The sequence below is a fragment of the Pyrgilauda ruficollis genome, unplaced genomic scaffold (genome assembly GCF_017590135.1).
Source record: "Pyrgilauda ruficollis isolate IOZ18807 unplaced genomic scaffold, ASM1759013v1 scaffold41, whole genome shotgun sequence".
Classification (NCBI taxonomy): Eukaryota; Metazoa; Chordata; class Aves; order Passeriformes; family Passeridae; genus Pyrgilauda; species Pyrgilauda ruficollis.
In genome coordinates, this window is record NW_024525601.1 from 7066360 (window position 1) to 7087959 (window position 21600).

General features: G+C 40.5%; 1 protein-coding gene across 3 annotated transcripts; it reads left to right on the forward strand.

Moving 5' to 3' along the window:
* The first annotated feature begins 364 nt into the window (after window positions 1-364).
* Window positions 365-20932, forward strand: THOC1 (THO complex 1). Of its 3 annotated transcripts, XM_041477802.1 has the most exons (21): window positions 367-477; window positions 1544-1617; window positions 1725-1785; window positions 2688-2754; window positions 3800-3918; window positions 6266-6314; window positions 6851-6946; window positions 7214-7296; window positions 7809-7882; window positions 8472-8580; window positions 10016-10147; window positions 10527-10627; window positions 11878-11944; window positions 12114-12164; window positions 12816-12886; window positions 14130-14225; window positions 14521-14586; window positions 16505-16588; window positions 16812-16959; window positions 18452-18530; window positions 20479-20932. In XM_041477802.1, the coding sequence occupies exons 1-21, from the start codon at window positions 430-432 to the stop codon at window positions 20772-20774; spliced, it is 1971 nt and encodes a 656-aa protein (XP_041333736.1). In that variant the 5' UTR covers window positions 367-429; the 3' UTR covers window positions 20775-20932. The 3 variants fall into 3 exon arrangements, with proteins under 3 accessions (XP_041333737.1, XP_041333738.1, XP_041333736.1); XM_041477803.1 differs by lacking the exon at window positions 20479-20932 and having other exon boundaries at window positions 365-477; window positions 18438-18530; XM_041477804.1 differs by lacking the exon at window positions 18452-18530 and having other exon boundaries at window positions 366-477; window positions 20479-20653.
* Window positions 20933-21600: the final 668 nt, after the last annotated feature.

Consider the following 21600-nt stretch of genomic DNA (forward strand, 5'->3'; position numbering starts at 1 on the left):
TCACCCTCACACCACCGAGAGGCGGCTGTGCCCAGCTGGGGGCCGGCCTCGTCCCCCGCAACCAGCAAATGGCCTCGCGTTGTGCCAGGGCAGGTTTCGGCCGGATACCGGGAACAATCGCCTCACTGGAAGGGCTGCCAAGCATTGGAACAGGCTGTCCAGGGAAGCAGCGGAGTCACCATCCCTGCAAGCGTGCGGATGTGGTCCTTGGGGCCGTGTTTTGGTGGCGGGCCGGCAGTGCCGGCTTAACGGCCGGACCCGACCATCCCGGCGGCGTTTCCCACCCCAAACCCCTCCACGACCCGGTGTTCCCGGGGCCGTCCCGCTCCCCGAGCCGACGGCGCGCGCGCTCCTCCCTCTTCCCGCTGGGAGGGAGGGCGGGGCCACGGCGTCATCGGCGCGCGCCCGCAGCGCCGCCCGCCCGGGAACATGTCGCCGCCGCTCTTCAGCCTGCCCGAGGCGCGGCTCCGCTTCACGGTGAGCCTCCCCCGCCTCCCTCCTGCCTTGTCTCCGTCCTTCCTGCCTTCCCTCCATCCCTGCCGCTCGCACGGGAAGCTGCGGGGCCGGGCTGTGCCTCGGCGCCTCCGGGCCCCCGGGCCGGCCGGGGCTGCTGCCGGGAGCGGCCCGGGCGCTCCTTTATGGAGCGCTGAGCGCGGCCGAGGTGCGGCGGTGTGGGAGTGGGAATGGGAGTGGGAGTGAGGGCGGGCTGTACGCCGGCTCCCCCAAGGGTGGGGGCATCAGTCTTCAGGTCAGCGAAAATTAATGTAAAAGGCAATGAAAGTGTAGCGTGCCCCCCGCAGCAAAAGGTCCCCGCGTGTTGCACTTGCCGCCTCTGCTGAAGGATGCTCTTCCTCGCCCAGAGCTGGGGGGCTCCGTGTGTTCCCAGGCCTCTGGATCCCGGCGTTTGCCACCCAGGTTGTCAGACGAGAGGATGGGATTTGCACAGAAGTGCTCGAGGCACAAGCGCTCGATCCATTAGAGCGATTTTGTAACAGGAAGTAATAATTTTTAGACCATCTTCTTAGCAGGAGTCTTGTGCTTTTTAATATCTTCATAAACACAGGACTTGCAGGGATCCTATGCAGGTTTGCAGGTGATAATTGGGAGGAGCTGTTAACTCCCTTGAAGACAGGGAGAGGCTCTCAGGCACATGATGTGACCTTTCAGGACCAGCAGTTGGACTCAGAGTGTTCTCTGATCTGTGTCCCAAAGCATCATAACCACCCGAGGCTGTGAGTGCAGCACCTGAGAGACAATGACAGATACAGTGTTGGTCACAAGAGCGTGATTCTCTGTGTATCATTTAGAAATGGTGTTTTCACCACACTGTTAGCCCGGGTTTGAGGTGTGATGCTCTGCTCACCTGCCTGATATCCCGTGTGCTTGTTGTTTGCCCTTCATGTTACAAAGGTCTCTCTGTAAACTAACACATGGTGTGTGGCAGAAAGATTCCTTGTTATTTCTGTCCACTGTCAGAGGAAGGAGAAAGATCCTTTCAGTTTTGTACTGGTGTTGCAGCTTTTCTTTCTTTCCGTTTTGGTAGACGTCCACCAGAGAGGCTCTGATTAACAAAAGCATCAAGCCGTTGTTGAATGCATTTAACCAGGTTCCTGGAAGGTAAGTAAGGGCCACTTGATTTTTTAAAAAGTGCCTGTTTAGATAAGTTTTAGTAATCTTGTGCCTGAGGGCTGTTACTAACTAAGGTGGAATGTTTGCATTTGCAGTGAAAATGAAAAGAAGTGTACCTTGGATCAAGCTTTTAGAGTTGTTGTAGAAGAAGAAATAGTAAGTATTTTAAACTGCTGAAGCTTATCTCTTGTTGAACCTCAAATTTCTATTAGCAGGCTAGTGTATTAATGTAACAGCAACTTACTTAAATGTAAGAAAACACTATTAAAAACAGGAGCTTTGTAATGGTGAGGTAATTGAGATTAAATACAGATGATTCCAGGAGGTTGGTAGAATCTTGTATTTTACAGAATCACAGTGTAGTGAGAGCTGTTTTCTGAGCCTTTTCTAGCAGTTCTTTGTAATGTTTATGAAGGTCTGCTGCATATTAAAATTACAATTCTTAAACATGCATTGTTCAATAACTGTACTTTAGGGGTGGGTGGAAAGGGTAGGTTTGGAGTAGATGTCAGAAAGAAATTCTTCAGTGTGAGGGTGGTGAGGCACTGGAACAAGTTGCCCCGAGATATTGTGGATGTCCCATCCCTGGAAGGGATCAAGGTCAGGTTGGATGGGGCTTTTAGCAACCTGGGCTAGTGAAAGGTGTCTCTGCCCCTGGCAGGGGGTTTGAACAATGAGATGTTTTGGCCTCCTCAAAACTATTTTGTGATTTGTTACTTATGCAACAAAGCTGCCTTGTCAGCAGAAAAGAATGACAAAAGGAGTCAAATAGTGTATGGTCAAATAATATTTGAATGAAGTCTGAATGTGGGATATTAATTTTCAGAGGTAAATGACTCTGTGCATTTGGGTCTTTAGTGGCTGGAAGCAGTCAGGAAAGGTTTAATTCTCAATAAAAACTTACTGCAGTTAACTGATAGGTCAGATTTCATAGATTGTTTTGGAAAATTGAATGTCAGTATTTGTTTTAAATGTGCCTACTTGGAAACAAGAATTTTAGTTTTGTTAGATACATTATAGTCAGACTGGAGAATTTCAACACTGTTTTCTTTGTTTAGATAAACAAAGCTCCATGTGAGAATCTCCTGGCAATTATTTCTCTTGCTATTAATGGAGTCACAGAGGGTGAGCATCTCTCTTTCAAATCTTTTGGCAGTTTTGGGGGCCATGTAGGGGAATTTTAAAATCTTGATTTCTGTAAATCATCTACTGTGCTTACATTTGATGATATATGGCTCTTGTGCTAGTGGTTAAGCTTGGGTTTGTTTCAGAAGAGAAATTAAATATAAGATATTTAAATTTGGTTATATTTGTGACATTTGTGTTGGAATTTTTTTGTTGTTGTTAATAAAGAAAGATGAATGGATTTGGTTGCAGCATGATTAGCAGTTTCTTTGTCCAGCACTCTAAAATGATTAGCAGTTTCCAACCATCATCATTTCAGAGATGAGACCACTGAGGCAGAAGGTAAAATGACTTGGCAGAGGCAGAAATAACATCTCCTGGGTATCTGTGCTCATCTCCTGTCAGTGTATGGCTGGTTTTTAAATACTTGAATCTGTTTCAATAGCAGATTGTGTCAGAAATCAGCGTGCTGTTCTCCTCTGAAGTGGCTTTTGCTCTCTTCCTTTTGTTTATTTGTTCACATTATTCATCAAAAATGGTTTGTTTTAGTGAGTGCAGGTCAATTACATGTATGTTTTATGAGCTGTAGAATAACAAGAGCTGTGCTATGAGGAGTGCGGGCACTGCCTGCAGAGCCTGCGTGGATGGACTTGGAGCACTGTTTTAGTGGGGCTTGCAAAGGCTCTCAGGCTTCATGGATGTGTGTAGTGGGACTAACTGTGGATAGAGAAGTCTGAAAGAGTTCACTTGCAGTCTGCAAAAAGGTGTGACATTGTTTCAGACTTTGAGGTCATTAGAACAGTGATTTTTTTAATATTTGTTTTATGTTAGTGCGAAGCTTTTGCAAATCTCATTTGAGTATGTTTAGAAATAGCTTTAATGAAAGCTTGCATTTTAGCCCAAGTTTTCTGTTAGGATTTGTAGGAATTCAGAAGAACTTCTTTCTTCTACTTTTTCTAATAAAATGTCCCTCAAGTGCTGTGCATCTCTTTGTTTTGTATTTCAGTTCAGATTTGTTGAATAAAAAATTCCCTGTTCCTTACAGGTATCTGCACTGCATCAACTCCTTTTGTGCTTTTGGGGGATGTTCTGGATTGCCTCCCTTTGGATCAGTGTGACAAAATTTTCACTTTTGTGGAGAAAAATGTTGCTACGTGGAAATCGGTAGGTATTTTTGCAAAATGTCGTACAGTTTGGCCAAAGCTTTTGTCTACCAGAACCATATTAATGAACAGAATTTAACTGTCTTTGTGGCTGACACATAAGTGTCAGGAACTCCAGCGATAGCACCTGGAAAGAATTCTACTGTCTCAGTGTTTTCCTAATCTGGATTTTCTAACTAGAACCTCCTCCCATAGTCATTCAGGCTGGTTTGTTTCAGGTAACATTATGGCCCCTGATATATTCATGATATAATTGTTGATACTTGTTAATTCAAGTATCCACCAATTTCTTCTTCCAGATCACCAGTATTGGGAACACTATAAATCTTTTGTGTGTTTTCTTTGCTTATTTGTATAAATCATGCATGGACTAATAAAGGAAATGAGTGTAAAAATTAACATTATAGTCAGACTGGAGAATTTCAACACTGTTTTCTTTGTTTAGATAAACAAAGCTCCATGTGAGAATCTCCTGGCAATTATTTCTCTTGCTATTAATGGAGTCACAGAGGGTGAGCATCTCTGTTTCAAATCTTTTGGCAGTTTTGGGGGCCATGTAGGGGAATTTTAAAATCTTGATTTCTGTAAATCATCTACTGTGCTTACATTTGATGATATATGGCTCTTGTGCTAGTGGTTAAGCTTGGGTTTGTTTCAGAAGAGAAATTAAATATAAGATATTTGAATTTGGTTATATTTGTGACATTTGTGTCTTTTTGTGAATTTTTTTGTTGTTGTTAATAAAGAAAGATGAATGGGTTTGGTTGCAGCATGATTAGCAGTTTCTTTGTCCAGCACTCTAAAATGATTAGCAGTTTCCAACCATCATCATTTCAGAGATGAGACCACTGAGGCAGAAGGTAAAATGACTTGGCAGAGGCAGAAATAACATCTCCTGGGTATCTGTGCTCATCTCCTGTCAGTATATGGCTGGTTTTTAAATACTTGAATCTGTTTCAATAGCAGATTGTGTCAGAAATCAGTGTGCTGTTCTCCTCTGAAGTGGCTTTTGCTCTCTTCCTTTTGTTTATTTGTTCACATTATTCATCAAAAATGGTTTGTTTTAGTGAGTGCAGGTCAATTACATGTATGTTTTATGAGCTGTAGAATAACAAGAGCTGTGCTATGAGGAGTGCGGGCACTGCCTGCAGAGCCTGCGTGGATGGACTTGGAGCACTGTTTTAGTGGGGCTTGCAAAGGCTCTCAGGCTTCATGGATGTGTGTAGTGGGACTAACTGTGGATAGAGAAGTCTGAAAGAGTTCACTTGCAGTCTGCAAAAAGGTGTGACATTGTTTCAGACTTTGAGGTCATTAGAACAGTGATTTTTTTAATATTTGTTTTATGTTAGTGCAAAGCTTTTGCAAATCTCATTTGAGTATGTTTAGAAATAGCTTTAATGAAAGCTTGCATTTTAGCCCAAGTTTTCTGTTAGGATTTGTAGGAATTCAGAAGAACTTCTTTCTTCTACTTTTTCTAATAAAATGTCCCTCAAGTGCTGTGCATCTCTTTGTTTTGTATTTCAGTTCAGATTTGTTGAATAAAAAATTCCCTGTTCCTTACAGGTATCTGCACTGCATCAACTCCTTTTGTGCTTTTGGGGGATGTTCTGGATTGCCTCCCTTTGGATCAGTGTGACAAAATTTTCACTTTTGTGGAGAAAAATGTTGCTACGTGGAAATCGGTAGGTATTTTTGCAAAATGTCGTACAGTTTGGCCAAAGCTTTTGTCTACCAGAACCATATTAATGAACAGAATTTAACTGTCTTTGTGGCTGACACATAAGTGTCAGGAACTCCAGCGATAGCACCTGGAAAGAATTCTACTGTCTCAGTGTTTTCCTAATCTGGATTTTCTAACTAGAACCTCCTCCCATAGTCATTCAGGCTGGTTTGTTTCAGGTAACATTATGGCCCCTGATATATTCATGATATAATTGTTGATACTTGTTAATTCAAGTATCCACCAATTTCTTCTTCCAGATCACCAGTATTGGGAACACTATAAATCTTTTGTGTGTTCTCTTTGCTTATTTGTATAAATCATGCATGGAATAATAAAGGAAATGAGTGTAAAAATTAGTGCATTCCAAGCAAAAAAAAGTGGATGGTGTTCTTACAGTTCATTGTCACGTGTGGTTTATTTTATGAAGGCTGGATATAAATGTATTTTATGCTTTCTTGGAATTTGTGGGACTTGCCTTTTTGTGAAACCTGCCTGTTATGTAAGGGAAGACTCAAATTTAGAGTTATCTGTAGGAGTGACTTACTCATATCTTGTGATTGGATTAAATCTGCTCAAGAAGGTTTTATGATCTCTTAATGTTCTGAATACCTTTACTCTGTTTCAGAACACATTTTACTCTGCAGGGAAGAATTACTTGCTGCGCATGTGCAATGGTGAGTGGTAATTTTTGGGGAGGGTGGAGCAGTATTAAAGAACTTCCTATCTCAGCAGATGAAAATTAGTTTAATAATTTGATTTAAATTCAGATGTGTAAATTCAATAAGTAATGAAGTTAAAAGGTGCATCACTCAACAGGTACGTTACTTTTTACTTTACATTACTTTTAATTAATAAGCAAGAATGTGTAAATGTAATTCAGACCTCAGGTAACTGGTAACTGTTCATCACTGGAGATTATTATAGAAGAATATCATTCCTCAGCAATGACAAGGCCTGTATCCAAGGCTATATTTAAGTAGAATTCATTCAAATTTTTTTTTTATTGGTGTTGAAGGTGTTAGGAGAATTGGCAGAATGCATCCGGAAGAAATATGTCTGGTCAGAGGGAGTCACTGGCATTCAAATTTACAATTAAGAGCTTCCTTTCATTAGCTCTGTAGTTCATGTAATTAGCAGGTCTTGAATTCTGTTACATGAGAAATGAAAAGAGGAATAAATACTAATATTCTTTACTTTTTACAATATTTAGATCTCCTAAGAAGATTATCTAAGTCACAAAACACAGTCTTCTGTGGAAGAATTCAGCTGTTCTTGGCTAGGTTATTTCCACTTTCAGAAAAGTCAGGTGAGATTTTTTTGCATTTCATCACACTTAACATCAAGACTGAATAAGCTGAATCTTTAAAGTCTGTGATGGTTGCAGACCAAATCCAGATGGAGCAAATCACTTTGCAGTTGCGTCCTAGTTCTTGTGCCTGTCCTTGACGTTGTGACTTTTATTTGGTTTGATTTCAAATGTAAGTTTTGAATGCTCTGAGAATTGAGTATCAGTATTTCATAAACAGACTTGGGAACTTCACGGCTTTTAAGACTTTCTCTTTGTTTTTCACAGGGCTTAACCTACAGAGTCAGTTTAACCTGGAAAATGTCACTGTTTTCAATACCAATGAACATGAGAGCACTCTGGGACAGAAGGTGAAAATTCCTATGTCATTTTTCATTGATTCTGCAGTAAATGTTTAAGATTGTTTGCACAAAAAGTGTTTGGGACTATAGGTTCATCATTTGGTTGTCCTTCTGCCAGACTAAGATGTTGTTTTGGGAATAGGCATTTCCAGATGCCTATTATGGTACCTGGAACATTAAACTGTGCCATCTGAGGGAGAAAAAGATGGATTTGATTGTGATGAATGAGTACTGTCACCTACTGTGCAAAGTTTTCCCCACAGTATGCAGAGGACAGAGCTGTCTCTTCAGCTTTTTTCAGAAGTGAGGCTACCATTGCATTAAGACAGAAATTTATTGCACATATTACAGTAATAAAACTTCAGATTACAGTAATAATGCTTCAGAGATCTTTTGAGTTACCAGCTTAAGCTTTCTGATCTAATATGTAATTTGAATGTTTACAGTAAATAACACTGTGAGAGCTCTCTGGAAACTGTAGTGGCCTTTGTATAAATCTTAAATATTTTTTTCCTATTTAGCACACCGAGGAGAGGGAAGAAGGAATGGATGTAGAAGAAGGTGAAATGGGAGATGATGAAGCACCAACAAGTTGGTGAGTTGACAGAAATTTAAAAGCTGAAGCAAAGCATTATAAAGTGAAAGGATAAATGCTGTTTGGGAAATATCTTTACATGTTGTGATCCAAATTCTCCTCATCTTCTGCCCTCTGAAGATTAGATGTATCTAATCAGGGAAGACTCCTGGCAATGTCTTAATTGCTTAAGTTGCCTGGAAGACAGAAATTTAGAGAATTGAAAAAGTTGTATACCCTGGCTGAGAACAACTCTGGTTTTGACAGTTTTCCAAATTCTTTTCACAAAACTTGTTGTGATAAGATGTATTCAGGGATTTTGAGTATATGCTTAAGGAGAAGAAGCTGTGTTCCTCTTAATACCACAGGTGGTGAAAAACTCCTAAGATCCCTTTTATGTATTATTTTTGTTTTTATGGTGCAAAAGTAACAACAGACTGAATGGAAAACTCTTACAAGGACAAATTTTGAGTTACAGATTTCTCACTACTGACTTGCTAATTTACTTCCAAAACGAATAACATTTTGTGGGGTTGTACATTCCTGAGTGAACTTGAATATTATATATTGCTTTTCAGTATGGTTTTTTCCTCATTGTTTTTTTCCACAGTTCCATTCCAATAGATTATAACCTGTATAGAAAATTCTGGTCACTTCAAGATTATTTTAGAAATCCTGTGCAGTGCTATGAGAAGGTGTCATGGAAAACATTTCTTAAGGTAATCTGAGTTCAGCTTTCAGCCATTCAGCCTAAGTAAAGGTCATTGTTTACACGAGTAGCAGTGACTGCTTAAGCGTGGAACAGTTCAAAGGCTCAGGCTGCTGGAAGATGATAGTGCATGAGGAAATGCATTTTGCTGTTTTCTAAAGTGAGCCTTTTTAAGTAAATGAATATTATGTTTAAATGTACAATAAACTCTCTAATGTATGTCAATATCAGAAATACTTCATATGTTGTAATAGTGCCGGAAGTACCTTTTTTTATGTTTTTTTAGCTGTAAAAAGCAGAAGTTGTGGGTTTGGGTGGTTTTTTTTACCCCAAGAACATAAATAACTCTATCTAGTCCTAGTTGTTATTTTTGAGTAGTCATATGGATTCCAGTGGGATCCTAAAGATTGCCGGTTTCTAACAAAGTAAATCTCTTAGTAAAAGCAATGACTTGAATGTCCCCTTCAGCCAGTTGTTTCAGTTTTGCTTACTATGAGTATTGGTGAGGATTTATTGCTAAGGTACTGTTTCTTCAAAATTTGTCACTCAATATTTATTTAATTCAGAGAAGTTTAGTTATTATGTTAAAATGTACAGTAAACCCTCTAATGTATGTCAATATCAGAAATACTTCATATGTTGTAATAGTGCCGGAAGTACCTTTTTTTATGTTTTTTTAGCTGTAAAAAGCAGAAGTTGTGGGTTTGGGTGGTTTTTTTTACCCCAAGAACATAAATAACTCTATCTAGTCCTAGTTGTTATTTTTGAGTAGTCATATGGATTCCAGTGGGATCCTAAAGATTGCCGGTTTCTAACAAAGTAAATCTCTTAGTAAAAGCAATGACTTGAATGTCCCCTTCAGCCAGTTGTTTCAGTTTTGCTTACTATGAGTATTGGTGAGGATTTATTGCTAAGGTACTGTTTCTTCAAAATTTGTCACTCAATATTTATTTAATTCAGAGAAGTTTAGTTATTTTTTTGACTTCATTCTCTGTGTTCTAATAGTAAGAGGTGACATCTGCTCAGACATTTTAATATAAATCTATGACATCTGCCTAATGGAGTCAAAAAAAACAAAAAAAAAACACAACAGGTACAGTTCAGAAACTGATCAAGGCCAGACTTAAGTCTTTCAGATGAAATTTTTTACTGTAGCACTGTCATCATGTGAACCATTTTTCTTCATGATGTCTGAACAACAAAGCACTGTTCACAACCCAAAACGCTGTTTTTCTTAGCATACTTTAAATATTCTGTATGGTTACATGTTCTGATACGATAATGCTTTCACTTCATTTGTGGTGTTCAGAGCGGTCCTACACATCGGTAACAAATGGGTTGTCTCAGTGGGCTGATAGCAGATTTACCAAGTGTTTTACTTGCTTGGCTTTAAGTCTACAAAGGTTCAGTATTGTTTTCATGTGGTAAATAACTCTGTTTTGTAGTACTCAGAAGAAGTTTTGGCTGTTTTCAAAAGTTACAAATTGGACGACACTCAGGCTTCCCGAAAAAAGTTGGAAGAACTAAAGACAGGAGGAGAACATGTGTATTTTGCTAAGTTCCTGACTAGTGAAAAGGTATGTGGTTTCCCTTCCAGAATTCCAGGCTTATTGAGGTTGGAAGGAACCTGTGTCTGGTTCAGCTTCCCTGCTCAAAGCTCTCAGCTGGAGCAGTTGATCAGCACTATATCCAGTCAAGACTCCACAGTTTCTCTGGGTATCTCTTTACATTGTTTGGCTGCTTTATTTAGATAGATTTGTTCTCTTCCTTCTTCTGTTTTATTCTTTGTGGGTTGCCTCTGTTAATTAATGATTCGGGGGCTTCTGTTTCTGGAATAAGAGTCTTTAGTAACGCTGCCATTTGTTTATTAGATTTCATTTCTAATGTTGCCTTTACAAAGATAAGTTAAAAGAGAGTAAATATTTAAAGACCTTTTGCTTTTTTATTGTTGTTTAGCTGATGGATTTACAGCTGAGTGACAGTAACTTCCGTCGTCACATCTTGTTGCAGTACCTAATACTCTTTCAGTACCTAAAGGGACAAGTAAAATTTAAAAGGTAATGTGAAAATGTTTTGGGGATGGGGAACTAGGAACTTGGAGATAAACCAAAATATTTTAAAATAGTTTTCCTACTTATTCTGAGGTTGTGGAACCCATCCAAGGCTTGGTAAATACAGGGTGTGGCTGAAGTCATTTTACAGCAGGAAAGCAGAGGTCTCAATCTTTTCTCTGTTCCTCTGCCTGATTCTTTGCCCTCCTGTGCTCTAGTGTTGATTGGCCTTGCTCAAACTTGTGCCATTTACTATACAGGCAAAAATGCCATCTGCTCATCTTTGCAGAGTAAGTTTTTTGCCAGGTTGGTGAGTTGTGGGGCCTCAGAGAAGTAGAGGCCATTAAAACTTGCTTACAATGAATGCTAGCCATGAGAGGGAAGGAGACTCTCCTTGGCAGCACCAACTTGTTAAGACCAGTTCAAGGTACTTGTGTGTGGCATCATTTTGAGTCTACACTGACTTTGCAAAGTGGCATTGGTTGCTGATTTGTTTTTTCTTAGTGTACTGCAGATCTCTGTCTAAAATGGCAAGAAATAACAATGGTGATTGTTGCTTTTATAAATTCATGGGATAGAACCAAGCCCCATCTGTTCCTAGTCTCTAATGTTATTCTGAAGAAAAACCCATCTCTCATTTCCTGTGCCCTGGGCTGTATGTGCACATAATAATTAACATCCTTGACAAGGCAGCTGTTTCCCACCTGCTATATATTGCTTTTTGTAAACAGCTCTCAAAGAACTTTGTAAACCAGGATCATTATCCTAATTCTACATCTCATTTATCAAGGCAGTCTAGTGGTTGAGAAGGAATGGAATTCAGATCTTCTGAATTCCAGTACATTCCTTTTGAGGTGACAGTCATTTCAATGTCATTGCATTGAAATGTTCATTATAATTGGTCACTTAGTGGTGGTCAAGGATGGCATGAGATACAAATGGTGTAGTATAACACTTGGTGAGTGTTTTTGAGGTAAATCTTTTCCTTGCGCCCACTTGCTGTGTTTTGGGTCCAGTATTGAGGTTTGATCTTGAATCACTCAAATGGGCTTCCTATTGGGTGAATCTACACCTGGAAAGTATAGTCCCCAAGCACATCTAATCAATTCCACAAACTAATAAACGCCCTGGGACCAGAGCAGATCATGTTCAAAGCACTTTCCTCAGAACCCCTCTGACACCCCTCAGAAGGTATGTAGTATAAATTCTGTTTTCTCAGCACACTTTCTGATCTGTTGGTTTTTTTTCAATTCCAGTTCAAACTATGTTCTAACAGATGAACAGTCTCTTTGGATTGAAGATACTACAAAAGCAGTCTACCAGGTTGGTACAGTATCTACTTTCATAAAAATTACATGGAATAGTATTAAGCATGTGATATTGTATCAGCCACCTTTGAAGCAGTAACCACCATTTTCTCTGGAGTTCTTTTCCTACATGTTCTGCAAGAGATACACTGCAAAAAGTTCACCTTATTTTCTCTCATTCATAGCTTCTTTCAGAAAATCCTCCAGATGGGGAAAGATTCTCAAAAATGGTAGAGGTGAGTATTTTGATGCCTGCCTGAACAAAGTCTATATAGCACATAAAAAAGCAGTTTCAGCTTATACTAGCTTTTGGAACACACCTATTATATCTGAGAAGACTTTTTACCTCATCCTAGTTAAAAATGGTCTTGTAGTGTCTTTTTATTTTGTAGTCATATTTTATCCCATGTTTTCATTTAATACTCTTTTCTCCCTTCTTCAGGGGAGAAACAGAGATATGCCTCTATGTGCATGTGCAGATACAGGATGATGTGTTATTGGAAAGCAAAAAATACTTAAAAGTTTTTGCAGATAGGAGTCCTGTGCCCAAAGACATGGAAATGAAATACAAGTGAAATTAATTAAAACCTATGAAGTTGTATTTTTGCTTTCCTTTTTTCCTTTACTTTGACCACATCTATTTTCTTGTCTAGGAGAAATAAATTTTCCCTTTTCCCACAATTTTTGAAGAGCGGAGTTACGCTATTTTTGCATAAATTAAACCAGTTGCCTAAGATTATACTGATGATCTTCAAGATAGTGACTGAAACACACAACCTAGAACAAAGTTTTCCCCTTAATTTTAATAGCTCCCTTTAAAACCTTGGGGTCAGCTCTGAAAGTGCTTATGACCCTAATAATGTGCAATACTTTCTGTCTTTCTGCAGCATATATTAAATACTGAAGAAAACTGGAACTCATGGAAAAATGAGGGCTGCCCAAGCTTTGTGAAAGAAAGGTAACTGTGTTATGAAACAGAAGCTTTCTGCTGCTCGTTTGAAATGGTGGTTCCACTTCAGAATCTGGTACCCATGGTGTATGTTAACCACTCACACAGCTTGGAGATCTGTACAGTTGCCTGTCCCTTCAGTGAGTGCAGACTCTTAGATCTCTGCCAAAAGTCGTAAGGCTTGCAGTGTGTCAGGGAAGAGCTGGTTATGGGTGTGTGGGCTCTCAGGAGAGCATTCTTCATTGTCTCAGGGCAATATTTTGTGGTACTGAAGATACAGTGGTACTGAGGATCCTAGTTTGAAGTGGTTAGTGCCTGACTTTTCCATATATCCCTTTGGACTGCCTCTAATGAAGCCTTTGGCATTAATGGCTTTGGCAGGGCAGCATACCTGGAGTTTGTGTAACAGTTCTCTTACGCAATTTATTTGTTACTTTGCCACTTGATGGTGATCACTTACCTTAAAGGAAATGACGATTAGATGGCTTTCACCACTGAAAGTTTCCTGTGTTACTAACTAGTGGCAAAACTTGAACTTTGACTCCATGTGTCTGCTTGACTGTCTTGAGGGGATGACCAGACATTTGTCTCCCACCCTTCTTCATTTTACACAGATACTGTGGCCTCTTTTTGGTAAGGAGCATCTGGGTCATTATATCTTTGGAGATTCCCTTTTATTGGGGAGATGAGGTGCAGCCACCTCTTCATGACTTAAGCTGTTTGTAAATAAAAGGGAGGGGGGCTGTTAGAAATTACTGTTGCAGGGGGATTGTGGGGAAGTAAAATTATGAAATTTGACTTTTATAAATATTCTGTCTCCTTTAGATCTCATCCAGAGTTTCAGCTTGGGTAGGTCTTGCCTAACCTCAGTGCTCTGGGATCTCCATTCTCTAATCCCATGAAATCAGGTGCAGCTGGGGAAAGAGACCTTGCAGCCATGATCCCAGCAGCAGGGTAGATCACAAGCTGCTGGCACAATTGTGATTTGCTTCCTTCTGTTTATTGGGACTCTGGTAGACCTTTACATTTTTGAGTGAACTAATTTTGGTGTCTGGCAGAATCCTTTATCTCTACTTTGCCTTCTCTCACCTTTTCTCCACTGCCTCCTTCTACCCTTAGACTCACTGGCCCTCAGTCCTTTCATTATGATTTAACTTGGCACCATCTCACGGTGAAAGGTGAAGGTGAAACAGCTTTTTCTGTTCTTGAGATATTACTGGTTTGATACTAAAGAGCTTTTTTTTTTCTTTAGACCTCCTGATTCTAAGCCAATGAGGCCTGTGAGGAAGAGGCCAGCTCCAGAGGACTTCTTAGGAAAAGGATCAAACAAAAAAATCCTTATGGGGAAGTATGTTGGTTTCTCTTTTCCTTTACAAAATTTCTGGGTTTGGCTTGGTTAATTGGTTTGGGGGATTTTGTGTTTGTGGTTTTTTCCCCCCACTCATTTTTCTATACACTAGTTTTCAAACATCCTTACTCTGGAACTGCCAAAGAACAGCCAAAAGATATATCACTCTTTTAAAATTTGCAGTAGGCTTTCTTTCCTTATAACCATCTTTTACAGAGCCCTTTAAAGCAGTCCATAAGTGTGGCATGGTAGAATGGTGAACATAAACAATGTGTGTTTATGCTTTTGTTTTCAGTGAGGAACTAACCCGCCTTTGGAATTTATGTCCTGATAACATGGAAGCCTGTAAATCTGAGAGTAGGTAGGTAAAAAATGGGTGTGTCATTGTTTAAAGCTAACTAATTAGCACTCTAATTAGAGAGTTACCAAATTGGCATAAGGAAGATGTGTAAGGTGATCTTAGGAGGTGTGCATTTCACACCTTGAGAGAACGTGGTTGTATGAATCTTTGCCCTGAAATCTCTTTACAGTTTTCCTCACTTCTTCGAGTGTTTATGCTGCCAGTAATTTTCATTTAAAGTAAAATCTAAGCTGAAAACCAGATGAAAACTCTCCTTTTGTAGAACATGATTGTATAATTAATTAGCTTATATAATGAAGGAAGATTGCCAAGTCTGGCTCTGATGAAGTTAGCATGCTACTTGGCTATGATTTTTGAGCAGGCCTGTGCTTTAAACAATGCTAGATAAGAGGAAATTGGCTACCAGGCATTGTTCCAGCACATACCGTGTCTGTTCGTGGGGCAGATACAGAAAAACACAGTTATTGGTTGTCCCTTATGCTTGCACAATTGTAGGAAATGCTTAAAATGTACTCTGCTGCACAACTTTCTTTGTTACAGATGCCAATATCTCTTTACTGTGCAAACATGATACAAAGTAAGAAAATTTGGAGAAGGAATGGGACAGTTCCCAAAGAGAACTCTGCTAGTAGTGGCTGCAAAGTCTGGTTGCCTGGGGAGAGGTGCTAGCTGTGCAGATATCCTGGGTGGAGGAATTGCTTTTCTAGAGGTTCAGAGCTTTGCAGAGGAAGTGCCCTCCTTTCTTGTGAGGCTGGGATGTACAGGAAGGCCTTTGGCAGGATACTTGCCTTTAGTAGGCCAAGGGATGAAGGTGGAGTTGTGTTTGGTTCAGTGTGTGTGATTGTATTGTGCTGCAATGTCTTTAAATAAAAATAAATAAAGCCCTTAAATGGAGATAAACAAAGAAAATGCATGCCATGGTAAACAGGAAATAGATCCCACAGCATCCGGATTCAGTTGCAAGGTTTTGTTATGGGTTTTGTGACTGTACATGGTCAAGTGAGTGTAGCCTTTTGCTTTGGTTCTTCACATCTCCCTTCAAATGGGGTAATACTTCCTTAGCTGGCCCCTTTGTAGATGGTTGTTTTGGGGATAATATGACAGGACTCAAATGGGTTTTCAAGGTACTGGCTTTGGTGCCAGTAGTCAGTGATGATGCATAGGGCACAGCTGCCCTGGGCAAAATGCCTTTTTCAAAACAAAATTGAAGTGAATTTATAGACCAGTGCTTCACCCCCTGCTCCAGCCCTTTACTAGACTCCCTTGCAGAAGCAGGTGTGTCTCTGTCGGCATTAGGTAGGAGAAATACAGATCATTATGAGCTTGCTTTGCACCACTGTGAATCTTGGCTCTCAGTAACCTACAGCTCTCACACAATCTGTGTTTCTTGGGTAGAGTCTTCTCAGCAGCAAACCATCCTGATGGTGTGAAATTTCATTTCTGTTCTGTTTTTAGGTCAGGGTTCCTTTTGTGCTGCTTTGAGTGCCTGTCAGAACCAGCCACAAGCAGTTCTGAGAGCAGATGGAACTGAGGTGGGGGGTGGCAGGGGCAGCCATGTTTTGATGCTGTCAAATGGCACAAAACTAGCAACCATTTTAGACTTCTGAGCGTTTGTGAGCTGTGCAAATGCTGTTGGCAGATGTTGATGCCACCTCTTGGTATGGCAGGAGGTTTAAATGTGTATAATAGGCAGTGCTAGCAACTGCTGGCACACTCTAGTGATTATGCAGTTAATAATTTTATAGCCACATATATCAAACAGTTTCTTTGCTTAATTGTTAAATTTGAGTAGGTTGGTTTGGGATTTGTATTTTTCTCTTCAGTGGATGAGCTTGAGACGTGTCTGAAGGAACAAAGACTGTCTGTTTTAGAGAAGTTTGTGAAGCATATTAAGCTCCTTATTTGATTTTTTTTTTAGGGAATATATGCCAACACTGGAGGAATTTTTTGAGGAAGCTATTGAACAAGCAGACCCTGAAAACATGGTTGAAAATAAGTATAAGTATGTCCATCACTGCTGTGTTTCACTTGGTTTTAATCTGTTTCATTTTTGGATTGTTAAAGAAAACAGACTGTTCTCAGCATTACTAGTATCTGTGTAGGACTCCAGAAATGTACAAAAACTGATTACATTTGGACAGAATTGTATTACTAAATGTCTCAAATCTTTCTCTGTGTTTTTACAGATGCCAGACTTTACTAATCAAACTTGTGTTTTATTGTAGGGCTGTGAACAATTCTAACTATGGCTGGAGAGCACTGAGACTTCTGGCGCGCAGAAGTCCCCACTTCTTCCAGCCAACAAACCAACAATTCAAGAGTTTACCTGAATATCTAGAAAACATGGTAATCAAATTAGCCAAGGAGCTGCCTGTAAGTAATATTATCCTCTAATAATAAATGCTGAATTTGTTCACTTTCTGGTTGTCCCTCTGCAGTCCATTTGGTACATGAGGACAGAGGGGGCCAAAAAAAAATAGGCAGGAAAAAATTTTGTACACTGAAGTAAAAATTACAAACAAAATTGGTCTAATCTCTGAAGATCCCAGTAACAATAAACTGAGTAACACTGATTAACCTAGTAACTGTTCAGCCCTGCCTTGTCCTCTGAAAAAACAACAGCTGTGGCAATCCTGTTGGTAGGCAGGTGTATATATGTATATTTATATGTATGTGTATGTGAATATATACACTTACATACATTAACCCAGCTGCTTGGGTTCCATGTTGCAGTGCAGACCAATTTTATGGAGGGTCTAAGTCAGAATCATGGCTCATGAATATACAGGGATGGCAGGAAAAGAGGCAGCGTGTGCAGCTGATGGTGCTGCGCTAAGTGTTACCAGAGCTTTACAGCAAGGTTTGCCAGAGTTCTTCTGTCAGCTCCCTGACTTCTAAAATAGCCAAAACAAGAATAAACCTTGTGGAGCTGTAAAATTTAAGGCATTAACCCTTTGCTTGATCAACAGTACAAATTTGAGTCTGGGGAGGGCCTTTCAGGTGGCTTTATACACAGTGATAAGAGAGGCTGCCAATGGGGAAGGGACACTTTCTGCACCTCTGAATTAGCACACAACCCAGCAATGTCTTGCAGATACAAACCCCTGCTTCTCTACTGAGAACTTCTGTTGTGTAATGTGAGGTCTAAAAGTTGGAGTTTAATATAGGGCTGTTTTGTTTGTCCAGCCATCAGAGTTAACTGTATGCTAAGAGCAAGTTCAGAAAAAATGTGGGGATTTTAATTTGTTGAATGTATTAAGGTATGGCTGTATGCAATATTCCTGATGGTACTACTGTCATGTGCCAAAGGCTATGGCAAGAAACAACTATCTACCTAAGGCCCGTGGCTGAAATGTAGAAAAGGATTAAACATTTTGGCTGATCAGTACCTGAATGAGGGAGTGAAAAGTTTGTTGTTTGTATATTTGAGTGTCACCTTCCAGAAGTCTGTAAGTACATAAACTTTGGGGAATTCCCCAGTGTGGAATAAAATCAGTGAATAACGTAATAATGATTTTTTTTTTTTTAAATGTTCATCATTAGTGATCTTCAATTTGGTTGGCTGGCGTTTTTTTTATGCAAGTGATAAAGCTACCTATGGAATACTTAGTTGTTGTTACTATGAAAAGGAAGACTCCTATATAAGTCAGTGGATGCTTTTATGAGGTTTTTTTAGTTAGTAATACATTTTATTAGAACTTACTGGTGTTACTGGTGTTTAGGAGACTCTGGGGAATTTTTAATTCTCATATGGGATTGTGTCAAGCTTTCCATTCTAACACTCATTCCAGAGACAAGCACAGAGCTGTAGAATTTCTCTTTTCACACAAAATTCATCCGGTGATGTTTAGTTCTTTCATTGTAGCCTCCTTCTGAAGAAATAAAAACAGGTGAAGATGAAGATGAGGAAGATAATGATGCTTTATTAAAGGAAAACAATGAAAGTAAGATTTGCATATTCTCGGTCTTTTCAGTTTTTCTCTTGATGTGTATTGCAGAATCTGTGTTTTAACATAGTTTCCACTGAGGGCCATCAGTCCTGCTTACCCCGGTGCATTTGCACCAAAAAGCACAGCCTTTTTGGGACACAGGGCACCAGGAGCAGCCTCCCAGTGTCCTGGCCTGCAATGCTGAAAGCTTCCAACCTGTTGGATTTGCACTTCCACTAGGAGCCTCTTTCACCTTTTCTGCTATGTGGTCTATGTTGCCAGTGTCACTGGGTGTTCATGGCTGAAATGTCAGCTGTGTAAAAGCTGTGTGAGTGCTCCTCACCCGTTTTCCTGTTCTCTCTGCCCTTTAATCACTGGGATACGCACTTTCCCCTAGCCCATCCTGGGGTGGTAACTGTGGGACTTTCAAAAATGCATATATTCCAACTCTGAGGTCTTTACTTCCTCTTCATTTAAAATACCTTAAAGGCAAAAGTTTCTTTGGGAGAAGAGCAACCTTCCTGACAAACATCATCTCGCTCATTTTTCTCCACAATCCATGTCTGTTTGTCTCTTGCCTTTAATCCTGGCATGTCCTGCTCCTAGGTGTCCTGCCCCATCTCCTTTGTCTGTGAATCTGCCCTCTTCCATCCTCATTCATGCCTTCATCTCACAGCACCTTCTCCCTTGTGGGTTGTAACCATGTGTCCCAGCTCCTGGATCCAGCATGAGTGGATGGGATACGCAGGGTACCTCTGGCGGCTGAGGGTACCTCTTGCAAGCTGTTTTCTGTCAGTGGGAAGCCACCTGTGGGCCTCTCTGGATCTCCCTCCTGTTGCCCTTTTCCATCCATCACTTGACCTTCTCCACAGTCTCCTTTGCAATAGCAGAGAAGTTCTTTCCTCTTCAGCTTACTGCTAATTCACACAGCCTTTGTGGTGTCACTGTGTGGGATTTACATCCTTCTTTAAATCTTGTCTTAGAGCAGTGCTGGCAGAGCTGTGGTCTGCTGTGCTTAGACATAAGGGAAATTATCTGAGGGCTTTTATTGCTTTGTTGTTCTGCATCTTTTGTCCTTTCCCTCCATGTGGCTTTAGTTCAGATAAATGACTGACTGATAAGCGCTGGAGAGACTTGAAATTTCTACTCCATTCCAGCTGTCTCTTCAGGTGGCACAAGAAGGGACTAATTTTTAATAAGATTGTTTTTTCATGAAATATATTTTATTTAAAAATTAGGAATATTATTAATTTCTCTATGTATTTCAATTGTGGTGGTTTTTTCTTTAAAATTGTGAAATAAGCATGGGTAGTGAGCCATAGATTGTAGACCGTGATAAGCTATGAATGTGCAACCCATCTGTAATCCCTATAGCACTTGGCTTCTCAGCAGAGCCTAGTGTTCCATGGTTTGTATGTCAATGCCAGAATGACAGAAAATTCCTTAAAGTACTGACTACACATGAAATTTACAGTCATAGCCAATAGGAACATGAGAAAAAAACTGAATAAAACTGGGTTTGTTTGGGTTTTTTTGCCTGGGTTGACTTTGAGTAAGGTGACTAAAAAATTCCAAAACACAGCTAAATGTTAAAGATCACTCTGTATTTTAATGTTATAATTGACTTGTGTTGAAAACTGTAGTCTGTCTGTCAAAATCCTTGTTTTCATTTGGAGCAGACAGTTCTGATGTATTTAAGACTTGGGCACTTCTCTCAATATAAAAGGAGATAACATAAAAAGCAAGATTTTCCTTATTATGGGTATGAAGGGACATTGCTCTTGAAACCCAGGTAAAAATCTGTTCTCGGAGCTTGGGTAGGTTTGGAACGCTGCGGAAAAGGTGTAAGTCAGTCTGTCAGTAAATAAACAGAGGATTTAAAATGGGACAAATCAGGGAAATTCATTTGCAGTGTCTGGAGATGTTCCCCGTGTCTCACTGATTCCTTCTCTGTTTTCCCCAGGTCCAGAGGTGCAACGGGACAAAGCCATGACGGGCGAGCAGATCGAGTCCTTCGCGAACAGGCTGGGGGAGCAGTGGAAGGCCTTGGCCCCCTACTTGGAGATGAAGGAGTCCGATATCCGGCAGATTGAGCTGGACAGCGAGGATGTGAAGATGAGAGCCAAGCAGCTGCTGGTGGCCTGGCAGGATCAGGAGGGCACTCACGCCACCCCCGAGAACCTGATCACGGCGCTGACCAAAGCCGGGCTCGGGGACCTGGCCGAAAGCCTCACCAACGACACCGAAGGCAGCAGCTAACTCGCCTCAGATGTCAACTGACTGACTTGGGGCTCGGGATGTTGGTAATTGTGACTCTTCTGGTGCTTGCCATTGATAATTGTTACTTTTGTCACTAGGTAACAGATTTCTGATAGGTATTTTATGTTCAGTAAATGATATAAAGCTTTTTAATATTACTGTTGGATTGTCCAGATTGTCTGAGAAAAGGATTAGTTGCCCTGGCCTGGAACTAGGAAGCTTCATCTTTAGTGGTAGAGCATGAAGGGGAGGATGGAGAGTCCTGGCAGCTTTTGGGGCAGGCTGTGGGACTGTTTGGCACCAGCAGAACTCGGGTTGCTCCCACTGGACAGAGAATTGGCAAGCTCGTTCCTCACAGCAGGGAAGGACTGTGTGTGAAGGACTTTGGATTCACCTTTTGAGGTGATGGGAGCTGAGGACTGTCAAAACCTACCTGGTAGAGGTAAAATAAAAGGGTTGTGATGGTGCTCCAAGGCTTCCAGGGAAGGAGTCCTGTCCTGCTCTCCCACTGAAGCACTGGTTCAGTCAATGATCATGAGATTTCCATACTGATTTTTGTTAGTGATTATTTTTAGCTTCTCATTCTTTGCCTGTGTAGGAACACCCCTGAGTAGTGGTAAACAAAGAATTTTTTTTGTCACGGGTTACTGTGAAGGTTTCATTTTAAGGCCGTGGTTGTCTGTAGATGGGTACAAGAAGCTGTTTTCCCTCAAACTGTGAGAGATTTTTGTGGTGTTAAGTGGCAGCTGGCTACCACTTGTTCTGTGGCTAGTTTGTGTAGTGTTTCTGTCAGTGAACTCTTTTCTGTATTTCTTCAGCTATTCAC